Source organism: Coccinella septempunctata, chromosome 2, assembly GCF_907165205.1.
Source record: "Coccinella septempunctata chromosome 2, icCocSept1.1, whole genome shotgun sequence".
NCBI lineage: Eukaryota > Metazoa > Arthropoda > Insecta > Coleoptera > Coccinellidae > Coccinella > Coccinella septempunctata.
In genome coordinates, this window is record NC_058190.1 from 15,993,654 (window position 1) to 16,020,021 (window position 26,368).

The 26,368-nt window shown below is 34.5% G+C and overlaps 3 protein-coding genes across 4 annotated transcripts in view; 2 read left to right on the top strand and 1 right to left on the bottom strand.

Annotated features, from left to right (window-relative positions):
- LOC123306524 (thrombospondin type-1 domain-containing protein 4-like) overlaps positions 1–26,368 on the top strand; it is a 728,470-nt gene that overhangs the window by 168,814 nt on the left and 533,288 nt on the right. The window lies entirely within an intron of this gene.
- Positions 1–26,368, bottom strand: part of LOC123306526 (gustatory and odorant receptor 22-like) — a 49,535-nt gene that overhangs the window by 1,947 nt on the left and 21,220 nt on the right. Inside the window, exons 2-4 of the mRNA XM_044888571.1 lie at positions 18,764–19,011; positions 1,571–1,808; positions 106–420 (exon numbers count right to left, since the gene is read on the bottom strand). Coding sequence (XP_044744506.1) covers positions 106–420; positions 1,571–1,808; positions 18,764–19,005 — 795 coding nt within the window. The 5' untranslated portion in view covers positions 19,006–19,011. The remainder of the gene's footprint in view (positions 1–105; positions 421–1,570; positions 1,809–18,763; positions 19,012–26,368) is intronic.
- On the top strand, positions 10,260–16,788 carry LOC123306527. The gene is made up of 2 exons (XM_044888572.1): positions 10,260–10,323; positions 16,328–16,788. The coding sequence occupies exons 1-2, from the start codon at positions 10,292–10,294 to the stop codon at positions 16,767–16,769; spliced, it is 474 nt and encodes a 157-aa protein (XP_044744507.1). The 5' UTR covers positions 10,260–10,291; the 3' UTR covers positions 16,770–16,788.

The following is a 26,368-nucleotide window of genomic DNA, read 5'->3' on the forward strand; positions in this document are numbered from 1 at the left end:
GACATATAATGGATTATCTTGAATGAACTATAGAAAACTAGCTGAGCTGCTCCGTTTCAAGTATTTCGGGATAAACTTAAAATAAATTAGTGAAAATTGTCTCACCCACAGATCTCTATAAGCTGATAATCTCTCAGATGAGTTCGGCAGCTTTAAAGCGTCTTCTACTTTCTGAGCTAACCTTTCAGCCACTTGTCCTTTGGCTGTGCAGTTTATGAACCACAATGAACACAGGCAGTTCAGCATGGCCAAAATGTGGAAATATGCAAAAGTATGCCAAAGCAGCATATCAGGTTGAAGATAATACTGTGCAAGCATAATCAGGATACCAGCTACCCAAGATAAGACGCACAGAGCATATGTTATTAGTTCTAAGTTAGGGAAAATGACTGGTGTACCAGTTATTTTGAAGTATTTCAGCTGAAAAAAAAAAAAATATTGAAGCATTTCCATCTGCATTTGAGGATATCAGCTGATATCTTGATTTGTCATGAACAATAGTAAAAAAAATATCAATCAAGAGTGAATTTACTAAGTTTGTGAAGGAGGATATAAAAACTAAACATCTTGAGAATGTGAAAAGTTTATGCACTCTCAGCTGGAAGTGTTTTTTTTTCTGTATTTTCAATCACAGAACTGAAATATATAAGTATAACCTAGAAATGTATTCGAAAAAAAAAAAGAAATATTCAAATTCAGAGCAGATTAATCAGCATTCAAAATGAATACGATTATGTAAGGTTAGGTAGCATGTTAAAGTACACGTCCACATTTCCGCATCGCACGAAATGCACGGATCGCATAAAACGAATATTAGTAGGCTTTGTAAAATACCTCATTTAAGTTCGTCCTCAGATACGCCACGTACTGCCCGGACGCATCGGCTAGTGGGAAATGCCGACAGCATTGTTCGATCTAGCAACTTTTTCGATATTCTTCTAGTTCGCTCGCTATGAAACTTCCGAAACACAGTATCCTCGCTTTCCGATTGATTGTTTCGGCAATGCGGTTACAGTGGACGTACAGCCAAAAATTAATAATTTAAATGGGATCCGTGCGTTGCGTACGATGTGAACCGTGAACGCTTACCTTTTCAGCATTCGAAATTGATACAATTAGGGTTGAAATTTGTACGATTAAATCAAGAACATAAGCAGCAGTACAGAATTGAAATCATCGTCGGTCTGAGTATTTATTATCATGATAAGTCTAAAGATCACTGTTTATTCACAATCACAACCTGAATTTCGCAACACAATATCTTAGCTTATGGGCTATTACCAACTTAAATTCGATTCTCCTTAGTCACCTGAGATGTTGATCATTCCTAAATGGATTATATAAATTGAGATCTTTTCAAATAATCATTGTATTTACAAATAAGTTAAAATTGAGTTAAAAATGAGTGAAGTGAAATGGTTCGTCTATAAAAAGTAAAATTATTCAATTATTATATTAGTTATATTATATATATATATATATATATATATATATATATATATATATATATATATATATATATATATATATATATATATATATTATTATATTATTATATTAATAACACAACCTGAAATCTCGTCCACATATTTTTGAATATGGCTACTTCTGATCCTGTTGTCCAAGCACCGACAGGCAAAAGAAAATGTGGTATCATAATGCTCAGAAAAATTATTCCGTAAATATACTCATCGAATCTTTTACCCCCTTGGGAAATTAACATGAATCTTTCCTTGAATACAAGAGCAACAAAGCAAGTCTCAACAATGTATATAATGTATGCCCAAAGTGCTGCGGGTGAAATCCACCTGGAACAAAATGAGAAAATGTATGAATTTCAATGCTAGAAACATCGTCTTTCGGCGCGAGTTGATCGGGTGCGTGAAGTTCTGAAACTATGTCATATATTTAGTGCCTAATTAGTGCTCATTAGTGCCGTATAAATCTTTGACAGTACCATTGTAGTTTTTGAGAAATTGATAATTCAAGTTCAAGTCAGCACCAGCTGACTTCACGCTCAGAACCAACATTTTCGAATTACGATGAAATTTGTACACTGATATTTAATGCTTAATTAGTGCCTATTAGTGCTTCTGGAACCAATGGAAAAAAATGAACGGTTTTCATAATATCACAGGTTATTTCCTTTGGTGCTGACTTCACGCTCAGCACCAACATATTGGAATATCGTGAAAATTTTTGTTGCAATAATTAGTGCCTAATTATTGCCTATGAGTGCCGTTAAAACGGATGCGATATCCTTTTTATGTTTACAGTAATAGCCTGATGCTTTTTGAACAAGAGTGAAGTTATAGAAAAGTTGGAAGCACTAATTCTGAAACTATGTCAAATATTTAGTACCTCATTAGTGCCAATTATTGCCGTATAAATCTTTGACAGCACCATTTTAGTTTTTGAGTTACACGAAATTTTCTGTTTTGATACACCGTAGCCATCAATGGAGAGGTATGCGAGTCATTCTCTGTAATAGATTCGACGTCATTGCGTCATTTTATTATCACCTAAAGTGGCTCACACATATACGACTTGGGTCGCCAATCTTGATATCGAAGAATTATAGTACTATTTATTTAATTGGGCACAAAACTATTTTCTGAATTATTCAGATAATGTTTATATGGAATGAAATTATATGAAATATCAACCGATATTTTCCGTCGGCCTACTTAATCAAAACATGAAAAAAAAATTTCAAATGCTTGTAACTCCTAAACGAAAACGAATCGGATCTATGTTCATAGAAAGAAAAAAAGTCAAAAGAAGCACTTTCACCTTGTGCCAAAGTTTGTCATAGAGCTTGTAGAACAGCCTGTATATTATTACTCTAGAATGCTAATCCCGTAGTAAGAAGTGCGGCGAAATATTGACAGTGATCGTTAATGCGAATGTGCACCATTAGTTTATATTAGAGTAGACAAAGATTATAGAGTTAGGTTACGTTGAATGAATAATACTCAAAATTCATTCACAAAGATTTTCTTCGTTCATTCACTCAACACAACTCAGTCATCACAGCACGAAACACGAATAGTCACAGCAAGTTTTGTAGCAAGGGAGTTTGGTTATGTTACGAGTTAACCTCTAACTTATGGCTCCTCTTCACTACTCGCGAAGTTGAACGAATACGATAGTGTATAGAGGCACCTCGGCTTACCTCGTCAAACTTTAGCTCGCCTCGCTCGACTTCCATTTGTCGTCGGTTTTTGCGCCCGAGTCAAAGGGCCCGAAGTTGGCGAAGTGCGTTCCTGAAGTACCTACCTCTCTACATTACTCGGCCGACTTCAAATTCACGAGACAAAGTAGCTCACTTAGGTTAGCGCACATACATCGCATCGCATCCGACGGGAATGGAGGAACGAGGATTAAATTCCGACCCATGCGTGCCGTTCCAGCCGATCCCGAAATATGTGCGATACCAATCGAAGATTTCCGCGGCATCTACGTCATTTTGCAAGTCTCTACCTACAGCAGCTCATTTGTTGTATGACCGTAGTCATTCCAATAAGCAGGGCAGAAATATGAATTTTCACGAAAACTGTGGGATGGAATTATAATTTATCACTTTTCTTCAGTGGCTCCTCTTATGGATTCCAATTGAAGAACTAAAATAGGACTGAATAAGAGTACATATTCTCCAAAACCTTCTTTTTTCTATAATACATTCATGTTTATATCATTAATCCACATTCGTCAACACCTCCTACGTTTTTCGAAAATTTTCTTCTTCCGGAGCAATCGCAATTTTCTCACCGGCGCTTGAAGACATATTCCCAACTAACCTATTCTTCCGGCGATTCCGATGATATATGTGCGATACCTCCATAAAAATTCCGCCGCTTCCGTGCCGACTTCGTCTGTGCTGGTGCATTATTTTTTGAACAATGCGAGTAGGAGCAATCTCCACTGGACCCAGGAGCAAATTATGTTGTTTCTGGAAATACTGCAAACGGGAACAATCATTTGGAATCCCAATGACAAATGTCATGTCATAAGGATAAAAAAAAATTAATGATGCTTGGGTGCGCATCCGCGACACCTTGGGAGGCTGTATTGCCGTTGAAGAATTGAAAAAAGAAGGGGGCTATTGTAGAAAGATACAAGCGTCCTTTAAATCTGGTACCGGAGTCGACGATGTATAGGTATCGGCCGGTTTGGTTTGTATTGCTTTTGATTGGACATGGACAGCGATTTGGGATCGGTATTCAAATGCAAGCAAACAATTTCCAGAGTACGCACGCTATCGGCAAGTCAGAGCGAATGAGCTTCGGGAAGTTGAACGAGTGTGTTATAGCGTCGCACTTCGGACTTCGCCAAACTTCCTAGAGTACTTAGCCGAGGAACTTCGCGAGTAGTGTAGAGGAGCCATTGCAATAATTCCAAGAGATCTAATCCTAATATCACCAATGGAATTCGATATTATCGCAGATTCCATTAGTTGAACTGGTACCTTCGCATTGAGTACATGTTATATCTGCAACAATTTCAAAATATCCTGATCTAGTACAATACTATGTAGTATACCAATAAAATACGCTATCAGTGAAACTAGATAATTCATTGAAGTTTAAATTTTTTGTTTTTATTTATTATTTTCAATAAGATAGACAAGTACACAAGGACATTTCTGATAATTTGATAAAAATTACCTTACTAGATCCCGCAACACATATACCTTTCGATACTTGAATCGTCCCTGCTTTATGTTCTATTATTAAATTAAATCTCAATTATGTGTATCTTATAATTCATTAATTAATTGACGTGGAGTGAAAGGTGCGTAGTTATATAATGTATAATAAGTATTCAAATGGACAACCTATGGAAATAATGACTATACTCCATTCACTTTTATTTTAGCACTCGGATCGCCATGGAAATTTGATACATTCCACTCTGTATAGTACGAAAATGTGGGGTTATGACGCTTGTCAAAACATTTTTCCGTTTTAAATCAGCGCTATGTTGTCCGTTTCACGTAAAAGTCACAGTCATTACGCATTTTATCACAATGTCGAATCAGTTTAAAAAATATGAAGTCGAAAGTTTATACTTACTGATTGAAGGCATACCAAATCTTATATGCATGGAAAATACAAGACATCAGTTTTTAAATATATTTATCTAATATATAAAATTCTCGTGTCATAGTTTTCGTTACCATACTCCTCCGAAACGGCTTGACCGATTTTGATGAAATTTTCATCCCCCTAAATGTTAGGGGTAGTCCACCCCTAAATTTTTTTTTGTATTTTTTAGACAAAATTCTTAATTTCTATTTTTTTATGATACAACATACAAAAATACATACAATCCTCAATTTTCACCCTTCTACGATCAACCCTTATTTTTTAATAGCCATTTTAGTAATTTAATCATTAGGAAATTATTTATATGGCAGAACAACGTTTGCCGGGTCAGCTATCTATGAGAATCGGCCAACATCTATTTTTCATCCCCCTAAATGTTAGGGGTAGTCCACCCCTAAATTTTTTTTTGTATTTTTTAAACAAAATTTTTAATTTCTATTTTTTTATGATACAACATACAAAAATACATACAATCCTCAATTTTCACCCTTCTACGATCAACCCTTATTTTTTAATAGCCATTTTAGTAATTTAATCATTAGGAAATTATTTATATGGCAAAACAACGTTTGCCGGGTCAGCTATCTATGAGAATCGGCCAACATCTATTTTTCATCCCCCTAAATGTTAGGGGTAGTCCACCCCTAAATTTTTTTTTTATTCTTTAGACAAAATTTTTAATTTCTATTTTTTTATGATACAACATACAAAAATACATACAATCCTCAATTTTCACCCTTCTACGATCAACCCTTATTTTTTAATAGCCATTTTAGTAATTTAATCATTAGGAAATTATTTATATGGCAAAACAACGTTTGCCGGGTCAGCTATCTATGAGAATCGGCCAACATCTATTTTTCATCCCCCTAAATGTTAGGGGTAGTCCACCCCTAAATTTTTTTTTTATTCTTTAGACAAAATTTTTAATTTCTATTTTTTTATGATACAACATGGAAATTATTTATATGGCAAAACAACCAACGTTTGCCGGGTCAGCTAGTTTTTACTATGGAAGAAAATTGAATTATTGCCACATCATATGCCGTAACTTAAGGAGAGTTAATGTTGGTTATCTTCTTTGGCTAGAGGTTGAAGACGTTACAAAAGTTGTAGATTTCAGCATAATCAACCTGAAGATGAAATGCATCTAATGCAGTCGTAGGGAATACGCCTCTATCGAAGAAATTTACGGATAACCACAAGAATGTTGAATTCTTCATCGAAAAATCATCTTGCATCAATTCAAGTCAAAATAATTTAAGGAAGTTTGAAGGCAAGAGGAAGTCCACCTTTAAACAAAAGTTTCACATGAATAAAAAATTAACACGACCACTGGCTCGTATTTAAGGGTGTTTATTTTCAATACTTTGATATAATACTAATAATTATTTATTGATCCCTTCAAACATTTACAATGTATAGGACAAGTTAAATGAAAAATATAAATAGTTATTCAATCAATTAGGTTATTAATGATTAATGATTGTGATATTTTAACGTGCAAGCAAAGGGAGCATGTTAATTTTCGAGATCATTAATCGCTAAATTAGTAAACTGGTTGATTGAAAAACTACTTTTATTTTTTATTTGAGTTGTTCTTTACTACATTACTATTTAATGTTTTCGGAATCTTTTAATTTTTTATATAAATTCCTTACAGTTACCGGATTATATACAGCAATTTTAACATTTTCATGTCTGAATATGTTTTTTAGTTTAGTCATTCGGGGTAACTGAGCGCAGTGGGTAAGTGTGCGCAGTGCGTATATCTCGACTATGCAATGTATGAGAGAGGGGTTCATTTGGGTGAACCAAGGCCGCAGAATCGCCATATTAGTTTTTCATAGGAGTACGCCGTGCCACGTATCTTTAACTTTTTATTTGCAATCAATCAAATTCACTAGTTTTCTTGTTAATTTTTAGCATCTCTCCACATTCTGCCCGATCCAAGTTCCGAATCCCTCAGTGTTAAACAATATTTTATTCTAAATGTATAATAAAAATTTTTAGGTTTTCTTAGCTGCTAAACTCTATAAGAACGTCAATTCAAATTTTGGTTTACTGGGGAAAGTGTGCGCGGGTAAGTATGCGCATAGATTCATAATATGGGCATTAGTTCAGTAAGGAATAAATTATGACATTGTTGATTTTCTTGGTTAAGACTCGATCAATATTGTCCTTTTTGTTCAGAAAAATATGAAGAGCCACCAACAGGGGAATGTATCAAGTGTTGTGTTCACCAAGAATTGTGGCACGAACAATAATAATGCACTGCTTGTAAAAAGGCGCTTCTGTATTGACAATAAAAAGCATTTCTCTAATATTGTAACATTTTGATGACATTATTTTGTAATTTGTTTTGATTGTGTGGTTCACTAAGCACTGCGTTCACTTACCCCGTGAGGGTGCGCACACTTACCCGCAATACGGGGCATGTGAATGCACTCCGACTTTCTCTATTAAATTCTTTTTTGCGGAAAGAAAACGTTTTTGTTTGTTTGCTTTTTGATGTTTTCTTATAGATTAGAAAATTGTCTATCTTATGAATATGTTTTAATTTTTCTAGCTTCAATATTTGAAACAGGGTATGGCTTGAAAGGCAAAAGTGCGCACAGTTGCCCCGAATGACTCTACGATTTGATATATAATATAATAATAATAATAATAAGTTTATTTCGAAAAATAAACAGAATACATCACAGAGGCGAATTTTATTACAACCTGTTCGTGACTTTGAAATAATGTGTTCGCATTTATTTCAATTTGATTTTCTGTTTTCTGGCTGGAGAACAACAATTTCTTCAAAATTCCATTGGGATATCCATTTTCTTTGAATATTGACAACAACATGATTCGTGACATATTTTGTTTACTCTTTGTTTCATTTGTTTTATTATATTTATTTTTGTGTTTACATTATGATTCGAGTTGTAGTGTATCATTTTCTTAGAATGTGTTTCTTTTCTATGCCATTTCAACTTTATTACGTTATTTTATCTTTGAGCTTTTGTATCTAAGAAGGGTACACTCTGTTCGCTGTCTTCCACTTCTAAGGTAAATTTTAGACTTTCAGAGTGGGAATTGAAACAGTTTGAGACTTCAAAAAATTATACTCAATTATATATAGTTTATGGACCCAATGAAGACGATAGTACACCAAATAAAGATAAATTCTGGGAAGACCTAACTGAAGTCACTGAAGCAGCAAGAGGAACGATAATCATAATGGGCGATTTCAACAGCAGAGTGGAAAGAAAATATAAAATTTATAAATCAGTGATGGGACCATACGGGGAAGAAACTAGAAACTACAATGAAGAGAGAATGCTCGATTATTGTCTACTGAATGATTTTGTTGTTACTAATACATTATTCGAACATAAGGACATACATAAGTATACAAGAGAGCTCAAAAGTCGTGGGGAAAATTATAGATTACATCCTGATACAAAAGGAGAGAAGATATATGATGCTAGACACTAAAGAAGGAAGGGGCCCAGAAATCGGAAGCGATCACTATATGCTGGTATCTAAGCTGCGGAAGAAAAAGATGGAAGAAGAAGTAAAGTGTAAAAGAGAAGAATCCTATGATTGCCTTAAGTCTTACAAGCTAGCTAGTGGAGAAATTGCCGATATACATAGGTATACAACAGAAGAGAGTTTCGAAAGGGAAAATTTGTCAAGGACGTACAGAACATTGGAGAGCATATGGGGGAGTTTCAAGAGCATAGTTACGGAAACTACACGTAATGTATGTGAAAGTTATAAGAAGACGAATAAGAGAAAACAAACATCATGGTGGACAAGCGAGATAAAATATCAGGATAAATGGAAACAATACCTGAGTCATAAAACAGTGGAGAAATATGGGCAATACGAAAAACAAAGAAAAGTAGTAAAGGAGTTGATTCAAAGGGAGAAGAAGAAGAAATGGGAAGAATTTGGGGAAAAATGGAGAAGGACCATAAGAGTAATCAGAAGCTATTCTACAGAGTTCTTAAAAATGCGAGAAGATTTGAGAGGGATGTAGGACAGGAAATTGGGGAAACACAAAAATTAAGTGAGGAAGAGGAAAGCATATCAATGGAAGAACTGAAGAAAGCAATAAATACCCTAAAAATGGCAAAGTAGCAGGATGTGACAGAATAACAGCAGAAATGTTGAAAAACCTAGGAGAAAAAGGAACCAGAATGCTATTGGTAATTGTTCAGAGGGCATGGACAGATGAAATAGTATCACTGGATTGGCAAACATCTTTGATAGTACCAATACACAAAAAGGGGGATGTGCAAGAATGAAACAACTACTGGGGTATCACTCTGTTGAGCTCAGCAATGAAAGTTTTTGAGAGAATACTGGATGGAAAAATAAGAGAGAAAATTGAAACAAATCTAGAGGAAACGCAAAGCGGCTTCAGAAAGGGAAGAAGTATACAAGATCACATATTCACATTGAAAATACTGATTGAGAGGGCGAAACAAAAATATGGTAGGATGAACATGGGTTTTGTGGATTTGGTGAAGGCTTTTGACAGAGTTAAGGCTTGTTAAAAATGTGTATTGAACAGGAATAGAATTATCAGCCACAACCGAACATCTGGAGAATTCAGTACAAAAATAGGTTTAAGACAAGGAGGATGTTTGAGCCCTGTGCTGTTCACAATATTCATGGATGAGCTTCTGAAGGAGTGCACAAGAAGTTCGAAGAAATTTCAAGTCGGGTTCAGTAACCTAAAGAGAGTGGTAATGTCAGAATGTGCCTTCGTAGACGATATTGTAATCGTTGCTGAGAGTGAGAGAGATCTACAGACAAATATGGACATCTGGAATGCGGTGTTGAAGGAATTCGGAATGAAAATAATGAACAAGGACAAAAAAAAGATTATGGTGGTGAGCAACTCTCAGGAAAAGGTGGACGTACAGATAGAAGGAGTAAGATTGGAGCAGGTGACAACTTTCAAATACTTAGGAATGCAGATAGAAGAAAATGGAAAACAAGATCTGGAAATAAACAGTAGATTGGAGAACACACTGAAGATATACCATGCCATGATTGAGAACTTCCTGAGTAGGAAAGAAATATCAAGAAGTAGTAAGATGAATGTATACAAAGCGATTTAAGGACCAATACTTACATTCACGTGCGAATCGTGGGTACTTGATAGAAGACAGAAAAGCAGGATGCAGGCAATGGAAATGAAATATCTAAGAAAATTTTTGACAGTTCTAACAACCATTCAAATTCTGCATTTTGTATCATGTGAAACAATTTCACCCAATCATGTCAACATTACATTGAAAATTTTATTCATCTGTCAAATTTGACAGACAACAATGTTCCGAATAATTTTTGATTGTTGTTTTAGCCAATGAGCATACAATTAGGCGATAATTTTGCATTAGTGCAAATTATCGATAATTCGCACTTGTGCAAAATTATCAGGTCCCTTAAAATAAATGCAGACGTAATTATGAAGGTTTATTACTTATAAGATTAACATGAAAACTGTTGAACCTAGACCTATATTTCATTCACTTTTATTTTAGCAGTCGGTTGGCCATGGAAATTTGACACATTTCACTCGGTATAGTACGAAAATGTGGGGTTATGAAGCTTGTCAAAACATTTTTGGGTTTTAAATCAACGCTATGTTGCCCGTTCTACGTAAAAGTTTCTGTTATTACGTATTTTATCACAATGTCGAATCTCTTCGGAAAATATGTGACGAACATAATTGAAGTTTATACAAATTGATTGAAGGCATACCAAATCCAGTTGTTATCATGGAAAATACAAGTATATCATAATATGCACTAGCTTGAGGAGAGTTAATGTTCGTTAACTTCCTTGGCTCACATCATTTGTAGATTTCAAAAATAATAACTCTAAGATGAAATGCATATGATGCAGTGGTTGGGAATGGGTATCTCCCGAAGGAATTAACAGATAATTTCAAGAATGTTGAATTCTTCAACAAAAATCATCTTGCATCAATATAATTAAAAGGAATTGAAGGAAGTTTCAAGTTAAGATGAACTTCACCTTTGAACAAAAATTTCACATGAATAAACAAGTAACTTGCCCGTATTTGTGGCTATTCATCTTGATACATTGATGTAATAATAAAAATTAGTTATTTATTAGTACCTTAATACATTTACATTGTATAGGACAAGTCAAATGAAAAATGGAAAAATCTATTTTAGGAAACTTATTCTCCGATGACATTTATCGAAAATCCTGTAGTAAACATTTCGCATTAATTAGATCAAACATAAAATTCTCAAATGCCACCACCTTTTTGGGTCTCCCAATAGAAGGAAATTCTTTGTCATCCTCTTCATTCACAATCTTTCTGATTGTGGAAATATCCAGCTGAAATATATGTCGTTTAGATTCAGATGAAACATTATATAAATTCTCTTACATTGAATATGTTCGCTACCGTCTAACGTATTGTGGATTTTAGAATATCAGAGTATGACTATTTGAATGAGCTGACCTGAATTCTAAATAGCACTTCCTGAAACCCTGTCTCTTTTTTCAATCACTTTCGGCATTTTCGTAATAAAAATTGATATTAGTTGTGGCAACGGCGTTATGACATTAACGACATTTCATGAGTGCCAACCTAACTTTGTTCTAGTTACAAAAACTTGAGAAAATTATTTCATGGCCAACCGACTGCTAAAATAAATTTGAATGAAGTATAGTTATTGAAATTTTCACAATTAAAAACGCAATTATTGAAATTTATGATTGAACCAGTCGAAGTATGTTGTTGGTCAGAAACATCGTTACTCGAAGCAGAAGTTGAAACTGAAGAAACACTAAACTCGGGGTTTTCACTGTTTCTCATTTTCCTTATTATTTCCTCGTGAAACTCTTTATCGAGTTGTAAATAAGGTTTTATTGAACTGACATTTCCATGTCCCGTTATTTTCGTTAGCTGGTTTTCGTTTACCCCAACCTTGGCTAGATGGCTTACGGCAGTTGCTCGGTGAGAATGGTTTGTAAATTTGAACTTTTCGCTATCGAGACCTGCTTTTTGGACAGACAGCTTTGTCCATTTTGCGATCTCGTTTCTGCCAACTGGGATATTCTTGAACCATATATTATTATTTTGCCATTCTCGATTCGGTGTAAGAAACAGACGGTTTGTCTTCAAGTTAGATCCTCGTTTTGACAAAAGTTTTTTGTATAATCTTAAAGAAAAAAAGGTTTGATAAGAAAAATTAAATAAGAAACTGTTAATTTGACCAACCTAACGGAGCAGATGTCTTCATTAGTAGTGTTTCTGATTTATCATTTACTTTCTGTTAGTCTGCGGCCTCCTCCTTGGCAGGTTTTCGAAAACACTGGATTATATTCTATTCTGTTTGTGCTAGTTCCATCATTAAACTTCTCTTTTTGAAAGAAATCCGTCAAACAGTTGGCTTCCTCACCTCCTCGAAATGCTAGCTCAAAAGATATGAGATGAAAAAATGTTTTCTGCAGCCCCTTCGAATTGTTTTCATCGTAAAGCTTCAAAATTTGCAGCAATTCTTTGTAACTAAAAGCCGATGAGCTTTCTTTTATCTTTTCCGGGTTCATTTGTAATATTTTGCGCGCAGCATCTCGTGCACCCCTAGCCGATTTAAATCTCACATCATTCAATGGATCTATTGTAATGCCGAAATCTTTCTTTCTTTATAAAAGTATCCATCCTTCTTGCACATGTTGCTTGCCCAGTCCTTTAGAATGAAGGCAATTTTTTCCACATAAGTTCCTCGTTCTAATAAGTGATTTTGGCTCGACTACACTTTAGCGAAAGTCGATTTTTTGTACAGGGCGGGTCCTATCTTATGTATTTTGATGAGACGAGTTCAATAAAAGTTGTTTTAACGTTAGGAAACCATTGGTTCAAAAGTTACGCCATTTTGAAGTTCCAATGTTAGGTGTATTCTATTTGCTGCTTTGACTTCAGGAGGAGTCCTATCTTATGAAATTTGACGAGGCGAGTTCAATAAATGTGGCATCAACATTAGGAAACCATTTATTCAAAAGTAACGCCACCTTGAAGTTTCAATCTTAAGAGTATTCTGGGTAATGTTCATTATACTTTAATTTTATGTTTGTCACTTTTATGCATAGAATGAAAAATTTTAGATGACAGAATTATTTTTCAGGGAAATTAACGTTAGATTTCTTTGGCACCGTCATATTCACACAATGGAAGATTTGAATGAAATTAGATACTTTTATTCATTTTAATTCAATTCTTCATTCTCATAATTGTTTGTTTATTTTAAGTTAGTTTGGGTTAGGTTACGTTAGGCTAGCATAGGTTAGCCATGATATGTAGCAGCAAAAAAACAATTATTTTATTATGATTTGGTAAAGTTGTCGTTTTTTTAGGGTTAAGTTTATAAGAATTTATACGCGGAGGCTCGTGTCGTAAATTGCATTTTGAAACCAGCATTCATAAGCTATCACTTCTTAGCGTCATAGATTCTATATTTATATAGATTATATTTAAAACATTATACAGTAAACGTTCATTATCAAATGATCGGCATTTCAATCTCAATTCTCGGAGAATTTACTAGGTACCTTAGAACTCTTATACAAGGTAAAGTTGAGGAACAAACCTAATGAATAGGGAAAGCACAGTAAAAACAGTATGTATTACGATTGTGCTATAGAGTCAAGTCCTGATTCACATGAAAATTCAACTTGCATGAACTATATCAACCAATATGATTATTTTTCGTTCCAAATCTGTCCAAAAATATATCAATGGACATAGATTAATCTATGTCAATGGATAACATGAATTCGAGTTAGTCTCTGTCACTTTAATTCATCCCAAAACATATTCAGAAGTTCGTACACAATTTGGAATGAAAAGAGCAAATTCAAGTCAATTATAAAGAATTCGTGATTATTTTCGTTCATGAAAAAGTGGAAAGAATTGTACTGTATGTAGTGTTGTATCGAAAAAGTAACGTGAATGCAGTGATAGGAATTGGTTGATCATTGAGCTTCGGATTCGTCGTCTTCTAAGTGAGTGAAGAATTTTCAACCGTATGACCAGTTGTGAAATATTATAGACCATAATTACAAGGCACCAAATAACTGAATTGTAAGTTTTTGAATTCATTCGATGCGGTTCACATTATTTTGTCAAATGTCATTCAGGTCAGTTTTAACATTGAACCTTCAAAGTGGCGCAACTTTTGAGCCACTGGTTTCCTAAAGTTGAAACCGCATTTTTTGAACTCAGTTCGTCGAAATATACACAATAAAATCAAAAAATTACAAAAAATCGACTTCCGCTAAAGTGTAGGCGGACCGTCTATATTCTTATCAATATCTACAGCAGAAGCGTTTCCAAATCGCGACATTGCACTCAGAAAATTTGACAATGGGTTTTTTATAATGCGTCGTTTACTAAAAAATTTTTCATTGTCCGCAGCAACGATTTTTTCCAGCAGCTCCTATGTGCCTGCAATGAGTATAAATTATACAATTATCGTCGCCACTGGTGACGGCAATGTGACAGCAACTTACAGCGACACAATACGATTTTATGGATTCACAAAATTTTCTAATTAAATTTAACTCTTGCAATGAAAATGAATCGATAATTTTTGACAAATCTGCTCTCATGCAAGTTAAACTGTAAAAGGCACTCGAGCGCTCCGCGCACTCGTGCTCTTTTTCAACTTAACTTGCATTCGAGCATATTTCCCAAAAATTTTCGATAATTTTCATTGCACTAGTTAAATTACAACTGAAAATTGCATTCAGTGCAATTATCAATTACTATGACATCGCTTGACAACTTCATTCCAAATAAATTTCAAAATGTCACGTTTTGGCAATGCGAATGTACAAAGTATAAATGAGCTAATCAAAGAAAAAACTCCCAGAAATACAACCTAGAGTCATAAATATATTTGGGGAATATTTATGGAATTTTGCCACGAAGAAAATATGAATTGAATGAACATAGGAGCTTAGAAGGATTGTCGTTGATACTTAAAGATTGGGCGGTCAATATGAGAAAGAAAGACGGGACCGAATTTAAAGAAGCAACGGTTAAGACAATGTGGAACGTTTCGTGCAAACTTTTGCAAGAAAAGTACTATAATGACTATAAGATCATGATTGACCCATTTAAAAATATAGTATTCGAACCAGCCCGAGATGCTCGCGATGCAATAAGGAAGAAACTACAAGCTGATCCAAGTAAACGTAAGTCCAGTTCAGTTTCGTTAAATTTGTCTGAAATTAACAAAATAATATTACTATGGGATGAAAATACTCCTGAGGGTCCTATGCGTAAATTTTACCATATTGCTGCTGTAGAATTGGCCTGGCGAGGAGGAGAGGCAGTTGCTTGTCTGGTTGATTTTTTTCAAATCGAGAAAAATAATCTATGACTCTCCAACAAATCGCATTGAATACAATCCGGTGTTCAGTAAAACGTGCCAAGGTGGTTCCAAAAGCTGTACAAGTAGTAAATGGTTGGTTTCCAATAGTGAAAAACAAAGCTGCCCTGTACGTATTTTTCATAAACTAATATCGAAACGAGGCGACAATATTACCTCCCCCTGACTGTTCTTAAAACCAAATCGACTCTGAAAAAATGAAAGTGACAGATGGTACGATAATGTACCTGTTGGAAGAAATACTATAAATGGATGGACTAAATCTGCTGCTGAGGCAATTGGCTTGAATGTAAAAGACAAAAAAATAACAAATCACTCGAATAGATCGACTGCTGTTAGCGAATTGGCAAGAAGTGGTGTAGAAGAACAACAATTGTTGAAAATTACTGGTCATAGCAATCAAAATTCTATAAAACCGTACTTGAATCTCGATAAAGAACACCATAATCATAAATATTATGCGTGGTAATAGATCTTCTATAGTAGAGAACAGCAACGAATCTAATGTTAAGTTAAATTTTAATAATTGCACTTTCACCAACTGTACTTTCAATAAATAAACAAATGTTTTGTAGTGTTGAGTTATGAATTTTTTGGTCAAAAAATTTTCCGCCGAATATCCCTCGGACATTGACAAATGCCTCATAATTTTCTGACAAATTTCTCAAGCTCGTTGCTTGGTAACAGCCCGAAGCCGAAGGCTGAGGGAAGGAACGAGCTTTCTATTGTCATAAAATTATCTCGTCTATTATCAATGACCTAGGGATATTACTACTGGAAAGTGAAGGGAATAACAAGGATGCACAGGGTGAGAAACGATCTAATCTGGGAAGACATCGGAATAGAACCTCTGCAGGATTTCATAGAGAAGAGACAATTGAGTTGGTGGGGACATCTGAATAGGATGAATCACGAAAGACCTGCTAGAAAAGTATGGGAAGCAAAGGTTACGGGAAAAAGAAGGCGCGGAAGACCGGTTACTACCTGGGACAAGCAAATGGGGAAGATAATTGGAGAAAGGGGACAAACTTGGGAAAGAGCAAGGAAGATGACAGCCAACAAGAAGGAATGGTCGAAGTTCGTTTACGAGGGAAGAATCGGCTATAACCAACATTATTACGATTTTCTACAGCCGCCCAAGATGTCGATAATTCTTGAAGCGAGCATACATCATCGATACGGTTTAAGTTCAACCATCAAAACTATTATTGATTATTGGTAATGTTAGTGTGCAACGAAAATGATAAATTTTGCTTTTTCGTATGACTATAGAAAAAATATTTGAAAGGGCTCAGCTGTAGCAAAATATTTATTCGATCTTCACACTATTCGCTTGCGCTCTTACTGAGAATACATATTATATTAGCGTGATGTGAGTAGCCATGCTATTATGCTGGTTGGATAATATTATATACAGGGTGTTTCATTGATAAATGAACATACGGTAACTTGAGCTAGAGCTACCCTAGGTGAGTCCAAAAAACCCATATTATATATTATATATTACTGTAGTCTGAGGTAAGAGCCTTTTTGAACCATAAACATATGTTTCAGGGAAATATAGGTCTAATCAATTCCATAACCGAGATACAGGGTGCTTCAGGTATTCACCTGAAATTTCAATTTCTCATAACTTTTGAACCAATCAGTATAGTCTGTTTATATTTGGAATATATGATTCACTTATACAGGTCAGTAGATTCTCATTTAAATTTCCAAAAAATTCCAGGTCCGTATAAGAGAAATATGGGACTTCTTCCAAGCTGGAATTCAACACCCTGTAATTTAAAATTTTGGAATTTGATTGAGATATTTGAAAATTTGCAATGAGATTCAGTAGATTCAATTATCCCGCACGTCATTTTGCTTAAAGGAAACTCGAGGGAAAGATCAAAGTGAATATTGGAATTTCTCTAATTTTCCGAAAAATCGTACATTGTGATCAAATTGGCTTTTTTGTCCCACTTATTGCACATTCGTATTTCATAATATTCTGAGGAATCATTTCAAGTTATTACCGGAAAAACATGATTGATCAAGAAAAATTCATTCGAAGACAACAACGATGAATAAATAAATAAAGAAACATAAAAACTCAACGTAAATAAAATGAGGTGCTCGAAAGTACCACCGTTTTGCGCAATACACATTCTTGCCTCTTCAAAATATGTCTGATACTTTTTTTATCATGTCTGGACTTCGATACGTTGGAGGAGAATCTCCTCACTTCCTATTTCAGATGAGTATACTGAACTTTTTGAAAAAACCCAAATAAAATAATCAACCGGACTGAAATCTGGTGATCTTGCGGGCCAGGCATGCGGTCCACCTCTACCTATCCACATATTTGGAAAGTTCTGATCATGCTGAAAATGCATTCCTGCAATGTCTGTGCCTTCGAGTAATACAAAATATCAGCATATTCTTGATTTGAGAATTTGTAAGGCATTATGATGATTTTAATTTTATTGTGGAATACTAACGCAGAGAAATATCTTGAACCGATACCAGTTTTCAAAATTTATGTCTGTCCTAGAAATTGTCGCAGTATACTCGAAACAACTCTTGTGGGATACAATAAAATGAAATGCTTATTTCCGATTTTGTGCTCACTTAAATCTTACTTCAAAAACAGAACAGATTGTCTTAGAACGATTTGTAACCAAATAAGCAAAGAAAACATTTCTCACTTCGTTTTCCCTGGAGTTTCCTTTGAGCAAAATCACGTGCGGCAAATGAAATCTACTGATTCTCATTGAAAATTTTCTGCTCTTTTCAAATATCTCCATCAAATCGAAAAATTTTGATATACAGGGTGTTGAATCCCAGCCTGGAAGAAGTCCCATATTTTTCAAATATGGACCTGGAATTTTTGAATTCAAATGTGAATCTATCGACCTGTGCAAGTGAATCATATATTACAAATATTAACCGACTTTATTGGTTGGTTCAAAAGTAATGAGAAATTGAAATTTTAGGTGAATACATGAAGCACCCTGTATCTCGGTTATGGAATTGATTAGACCTTTTCATTTATGGGTTTTTTGAACTCGCTTAGGGTAGCTTTAGATCAGGTTACTGTATGATCATTTACCAATTAAACACCCTGTATATAATGACCAATAATAATACGGTAATAATTTCATTTAAGTATTCTTTCTATGAAACCACAAACATTCGAAGAAGAATAGTATTTTATAATTTTTTAAAAGTTACCTGAATGTTGTATTTCCTTTGCTGGCCCTCTCAATAGGCATGACACCCATTATCTGAAAAAGTACCAGTAAACTTTTAGTTGTATGATAGAAACTGTCATATTTTTCAAGGAGGTCTGGATCTTGATCGACTTTTTCCTTAGCGGATGCAGATTCCGTGATGATATTTTGTTTCATATTTTCGTAGTGAATATTATTTTCTTCAATCATTCCATTTCCTTCGTCGCCACAAACTGTGAACATATGGTCCTGAAAATTATAGCACTTTGTAAAAAACCTCTCAAAGATAGAGCATTGTGATTGTGTGATGTCTCGATCCACAAAGAGGATATGAAAAAGATTAGAAATTCACTGCTTGAAAAAAGTACCTTGCAAAGATTCCCAATCAAGACTTGTACAAACCTATTCATCTTCATTATAGGATAGGATCATTACTTTTCTTCTTTTTCAAGAAGTTGAGATAACAGATCAAAAAATTATCGAATGAGATCATGATGAATCTGACTACCGTTTCTGCCCAACTTTTATGAATTCTTATTGGAATTGTTTGTATTGCTTGTACATTTTTTACGCCTCTGAATAGGCGCTTAGCGAGACAGTCTTCAACTGAAACCGAAGAAGAGGAAAGAAAAATTTAAATGGGGTAATTATTTCTGAACCTTACACTACATTATACGAAATATAAGTTATTTTCATGAGAATCATTATCAATGTATTATCCGATAATGCATATATAAAATATTCAAAATAACAGAGTTATTACTGATCCAATGTTTTTTAGCTCCTGTATTTTCATGATATCTTTTGCTCGGCATGCACCCATAACTCCCATTATCATTGTAACCTAATGAAAAAAATGATATTTCATGAATATAAATCAAACGACTCCTTCAATAGAGCCAGTTTTCAACCTTCATTGTAAGATACATTTCATCACATGTTCAGTTTTTTTCGGCCGAAAACCTTCTGATTTCCTTTTCAAAAGTGAACACAGTTTTTTATTATTTATCATTTATTTATATAAAGTTTCGCCTCGACGACTAGGTCATTAGCGATTTCAATGGAAAAGTAAAGTACATAAAAATCAGTAAGTATGATAAAGAAGAATCACTACACAAAGAAAAAAAGGAAAAATTATATCCTAAGGTTTTGCTTTTATATAATCCAATGTGTTGAGACATTCTTGTTTGGAAATATTTAGAGCTTCTTCCACTTTTTTGCTAACCATATATTGGATTCTCTGGGGTTCGTATTGTTTACATTCTCTAATTAGGTGCTGAATTGTCATTTGAGTGTCACATGTGAGACATATCGGAGGAGGTTATCGATTCAATAGGGAACTCTAACGATTTGTCAAAATCAGCTAAGCGATCGTTGCCGTGGGGCACACAAGCTTTTTCCTCCATTGATTCACATGCTGTTCGAGTCGAGTATTGTATGTTGTGCCTTTTCTTAAAAAAAATGTTCTTCCCGGCGTTTGATTAGAGTGATTAAACTATAGCTTTCTCAGAAATGCCTCTTTACAGTGATAATAAAAAGCTTTGTGTGCCCCACGACAACGAACGGTCAGCTGATTTTGACAAATCGTTAGAGTTCCCTATAGGGTACTCTAACGATTTGTCAAAATTGACATCAAGCGTCATCCTTCAAACGGACGAGGTTTCTGATCAGTGTAAATTAAGATGAGAGAAATAGTCAAGAAATAACACTTTGGTATCGCGTATAATCAAAACGATATCACAGTTGTTCTTCTTCTCACCGGGCCTATTTGTTCGTGCCTAAGAGATTAAAGAGACTCAAACCCTGGGACATGCCGATAGTTCTTCATGTGAAACTCACAAATTTTTTCAATCATCAGTGAATACGATTAATGCAAAAATTGATCTGAAGGAAAGGATGGCAGTTCAGACTATTTGTTCATGTTTTCAGAAATGATGCATTTCTGAAAAGCTAAGTAAGTAAGAGAAGTTGGATATACCGTGTTTTTATCCACCCCAAATATAGTGATCTAAGGTCGTCAGATTGGGTAATATTGTCCTAAATTAAATTTCACGGATACAGTAAAACAAAAAATTGAACAGGTCAACAAAGAAAATGGCTCACAGTGTCTTACAGAATACATAGAACTCTTGTTGAGAGTACGGTTCACAGGCCATCAACACCTTATACACCTCCAGATTATAAACCTTTCCACTGCATTCATGCAATCTTCTGGGGAGTGCATTGAGTAATCTTAAACCCATGTATATTGGTCCTTTTCTGTGAGTGTCAAAGTGTGTCTCGTATAAAGATATCGATCATTCCGTCTTGTAGAATTTTTGCTGTTATATTTCTCAATAAGTTCACGATGGACATGTAAGAAGCATACAAGCTTATACCGGGTGTCCCAGAGCTTTTAGGCCAGCAAATATCTCAGTTACCTGCGGAAAAAAAAATTGAAAAAAATACTTGTCGTAGGAGACCATACGCTCTTTCATGCAGCATAGCAAAATCCACCCCCTGACAAACAACCCCCGAGAAACCACCCCTAACTTTTGTTTTTCAAATGGCACCCCCATGTTTGTTGTGCTTCAACTTACAGTTTTTTTCATTTCTCATTCAATGATGTATCATGGTAGCTAGAATGGCATGCAGAATTATGGAAAATAAAAATACAAATGAAATACGAATTTATACGCTCAGCTGTATTGTTACTGCAACATTATACTAAAGAAAATGTTTTATAACATAAATTATAATAAACAAAAAGTTCTAACATTTTATTGACTCTTTTTTTTCAACATCCACTTTTTCTTGTCTCTACAATGTGGACTAATTCGATCAGTCCAATTAACAGTACCCACTAACGAATTCAATTTTATCGAGTGACTATCTTTACAACTACATATTATGATATATCATTGATTGAGAATTAAAAAGAGCTGTCAGTTGAAGCCAAACAAACATGGGGGTGCCATTTGAAAAACAAAAGTTAGGGGTGGTTTCTCGGGGGTTGTTTGTCAGGGGGTGGATTTTGCTATGCTGCATGAAAGAGCGTATGGTCTCCTACGACAAGTATTTTTTTCAATTTTTTTTTTCCGCAGGTAACTGAGATATCTGCTGGCCTAAAAGCTCTGGGACACCCGGTATATGTATAAACCGTGAAAGATTTAAATCCCATGCTCTCTGAAAAGTCCCTATACTGTCCCTATACTTCAAACCAAGCATCGATGTGCCATTTTCTGTCGCAGAAAAACCGCTTCTCTATGCGCTGAACCACCCCAGAAGAAAATTAAGGTCTGGAATTTTGAGAAGTAAACTACTTTGAGGATTACTAGATCCACATATAATATACTTGTGTATATGACCGAATTCAGGCGTTTCGTTAAACCTTCAATGTGAAAAGTCCATTTCATGTGTTTATCAATATGGATTCCTGGGAATTTCACAGTGTCTGGAACTTTTATTTGATTGTTAATATGTTCTGGTATAACCAGTCTAGAGCGATCGCAGCTGAGGACAATACTCAGTTTTTGACAAATTGAGTAGAAGATGATTATGATTACACCAGTTATTAAGGCGCTTCAGAATAGAGTCAGCATTGATATCATCCGCGTAGGTGAATAGATTGATACTACCTTCACTCTCATATTCAATGAAGGAAGGTAGATCGTTTACGTATAAAATGAATAATAGAGGTCCAAGCATGCTACCCTGCGGGACGCCACCCTTCGTCGTCTTAATCGAAGATATATATGTATTATCATCTATTTTTAATTCAACGCGTTGTTGCCTATTACTCATTACTATATCTGCCTCAATACTGAGTAATATAACAGTAATTTGCAAATAATTCTGAACTCTTCCAGAGCAGAAAAAACTCTCTCGTGATTCGTATGAAAAAACAATTTTCACATATGAAATATTTTAATTTTCAAATAAATTGCTAAATTGTCGCCTCTCAAAATTTTCCGCTCTAGCCTGCTCACCCTTCTTAGTAATACTAACCGAAATGACGCGAGGATTCCGAAAATGTAATTATCCATCGGACATGCCATTTGAAAGGACTATGTTATAGCTACTTTCGGTATAACCGGGTATGAAAAAAACTCGTTAATATCTCAGATCCTACATTACACACTGCAAATCAATTTCATGAAAATATATTTTTTCGTCGACCTCAACGAAAAATTTATTTTCACGTACTAATTTCCGATTTTTTTCAAGGCAAACACTGTTTGTCATCAAATTCTTTCTGTCCGCTGTCGTCACTATGATAAGACACAATGCAGGAGTGGCCATTGGTCATTTTCGTGGAACCACGACTCAATAGAAACATATGTGCCTGTAAAAATAACTATAATTTCCTGTAGTCAAATCAATTCTTCATGAAATCCGCTTGATTTTAGGAGTGAACTAAGCAGGTGGTTTGAATACTAGTGTTCATAATAATTAAGAATGGATAGTGAAAGCCATATGGATACTAGTAAATACTCCTCCAAGGATGAGTGACGTAGCTGGAGCCAGCAAGTAATAAGGTACTTACTTCCATAAAAGCGTGAAGAGCTCGACAAAAAAATTCAATATTGAGTTGATGTGGCCAATAATTGACGAAAATGCATAATTGAACTTGAGGTAGATTAAACAATTTTAACAAAATGAGTTTTTGAACGACGACACATGTTTCGCTATCAAATAGCATGTTTAAATGGGTGAAGTTAAACTGAAATATTTGGTACTGAAACAAAATGTAAATACAAGCATTTGACTGTACTCCTGAGAATATGGAGGGGGTAATGATAGTTTTCGGACCAATTTGGGACAGAAACAGATCAGACAAGAGTTCTTAATATTAATTTCCGAAAACGTAAGTACCTATTACAGGTAGGTAGCAATCGGAGGATCGATCGTAAAATAATATTGGAAATGAAACTATCAACTATCTATTAACTTACAATTAGTACATAATACCATTTTATTTCCCGATGTTATCGAAAATTATATCAAAAGAATATATATCGAAAACTATCATCTATCCTTAGATATCAACGAAGTTTTTTATTTTTATCAATAAGAAAAATAAAAATGAAAAACTTCGTTGAAATCAAAGGGTAGATAATGTTAATATGACCTAATTGAAAGTTACCATTACCCCCTCCAAATTCTTAGGAGTAGAGTCGAATGCTTTTTTATACATTTTTGCATAATCTGTTTCAAGTTCAAAAAATGTAATATGCAACTAGGCAAAAACAGTCTTATTGTTTCGCCTACATGTTACCGCAATTTAACAATTAACCACAGTAGTCCAACAATAGTAGACCTGTTACCGTTATATGCAGTCATGCGAGGCCGCATGTACAAATACAGTTATTAATATATTAAAAATTTATAACCTTATGGGAATAATTGTACCCATTTGGGGTTTGTTGACTGAAAAAAGAATGAATCATGTATTTTTTCATATTCCATTTTGAAATGGTACAATAAGGATCTTGGATCTTGTTGGATCTTGAACTTGTGACCATTTTCTCAGGACCCTCAAATATCACAATTAACAGAAAACGCATCAATAAAATAAGAGAATATTATTTGTAATTTCGAAAATAGAAATCAGGGATACCAATGGCCTCAGAGAAGAAAGAATTGCAAGCAGTGAATTTCTTAAATTTTATGGGTACAATTTTTACAAATTTCAATAGCACATCTCAAACAAGTCGGCTTATGACAAATTTTGCAAAACTATAATGTCTTTCTCTGAATTTTGGTAGGCATGTATTATATATTTCATTTTTCTAATATTTCTTCCATTATTTCAGCTTCATCGAAATCAAGAAAGGATAAAATCAGGGTAAGATACTTTCTAATTCTGGATCAAACCGAACTCATTTCGGTGTGGAAAATAATTCACTCATTATAAGAGTTTCAAACGTACAAACTAGAGTATCCAGAGTCCAAAAATGGTCCTCTGAACAAAGTTTAAAAACAGACAAAAACACAGTATTCCGTTCTCACGATCGCTCCGTCATGTCAGATCTTATTTTTTTATAAACCGTTACTACCAGAATTGTCTCCTTTGATACACTGGCCGCAGTACGACAGTTAAAGGTTATTGGACTAGATATGGAATAGATTTCGTCTAATTCTGATCGTTAATTCATATAATTTTATTAGAGTGTGGGTTCTTGAAAATGTATCCAATTGGGCTGTTACTAATTATGATATTACGAACTGAAAACATCAAAAATCAAAACCAGAAGTAATTAAAATTAACACACTGAAATGACAAGTCGCGAGTATAATAGAATTTTGAAATTCTATCAAGAATACTTGAATCCATATTTATTATTAACAATGTGATGAAACTTACCATCCTGTAATCACTTAATGAACAGCAAAACCTCGCTGCAAACTAGGGCAATATTTTTTCCGCGTGATCTTTCGCTTGCGTGTTATAAGTCATAAAGAAGGTGTCTTTATAGAAGGGTTGTATTTCATTATTCCTTCATGAAAAATGGAGGCGGTGATTAATCGTATCAATTATTACCTGTATTGACTTATTGGTTTACGCCTTCTCGAGGTGAAAAGAACTGAGACGAGTAATTAATTCGTGGATATATCAAGAATAACAAGAATAGAGCTCGATTGTTGACTGCAGACGTCTCTTTCGCTTGTGTAAGCGGAATAGTCATTTTATAGCACAAAGGAACAATAATGAAAATTAAGTTTGAGATTCAGTCGGCGTTGGGCAGTTTTGTTTCACATTAATCATGTGCCCATCCAAAATACCTGCATATGGAATGCAACGAAAGAAAGTGAGTATCTCTTCGAATAATGAAATTCCGTCAATTATAATGAAATGACATTACATGATATGCTACTTCTTTGTTCTTGTCTTCACAACATTCTATTCGCGAATCCAATTACCGTTGAGGGCGCTGCGAAATGAAAACAAACTTTGACGTTTGTCAGTACTCTTTTCGAGATTTGTACGGCTTAACAGAGTTTTTTTAGAAAATCAAGATATTTATCGGAAGTGAATTGATTGATTTAGTTTCGTAAAGAAAGATCAACATTCTTTGGAAATATTTCATTTGAAAAGGATGAATTGTGGAATAAAATCAAGCGATGATATTGGTGATCCACTGTACCTAGACACAAAATTCTATTATTTCACAGATTCTTTCTTGAATTGAACCTAGCTAATAATGTTGAGGCAGCATATATGTTTCATCTCCATGTTATGATATAGGTATTCCTCATACTGAAATCTCAAGAGACATAAATATGATTCAGCTCATGGAACTAGTCCTGCAGATGAGAAAAAGCATTCATTTGGGAGTATGAAAATTATGAAATTGTATTTCTAAATCGTCAATTGAATTTAGCAGAAAACTCTCGCAAAGAAAAATCGTTCAACCTAACTCCTGCCAGTCGAAAGCACTGGTATAAATACCTTTTCCAATATTTTTTCGGAATCAATATTTCTATTCAGAAACCCAGACAATAATCCCAATATATCTTCTCCAAATAATAATTATAATACTTTTTTTGGACAACGCGAGATAAGAAAAAACATAAGGAACTAAATTTGTTTTGATTTTGCAGTACTGACAAAGTAGTTTCGTAA

Excerpts from the sequence above, each read along its gene's own strand:
- LOC123306527 (XM_044888572.1), top strand. The coding sequence starts at position 10,292 with ATGCAGGCAATGGAAATGAAATATCTAAGAAA. Across the intron at positions 10,324-16,327 it reads GAAATGAAATATCTAAGAAA|AGTGAAGGGAATAACAAGGA; the intron begins ATTTTTGACAGT and ends TTACTACTGGAA.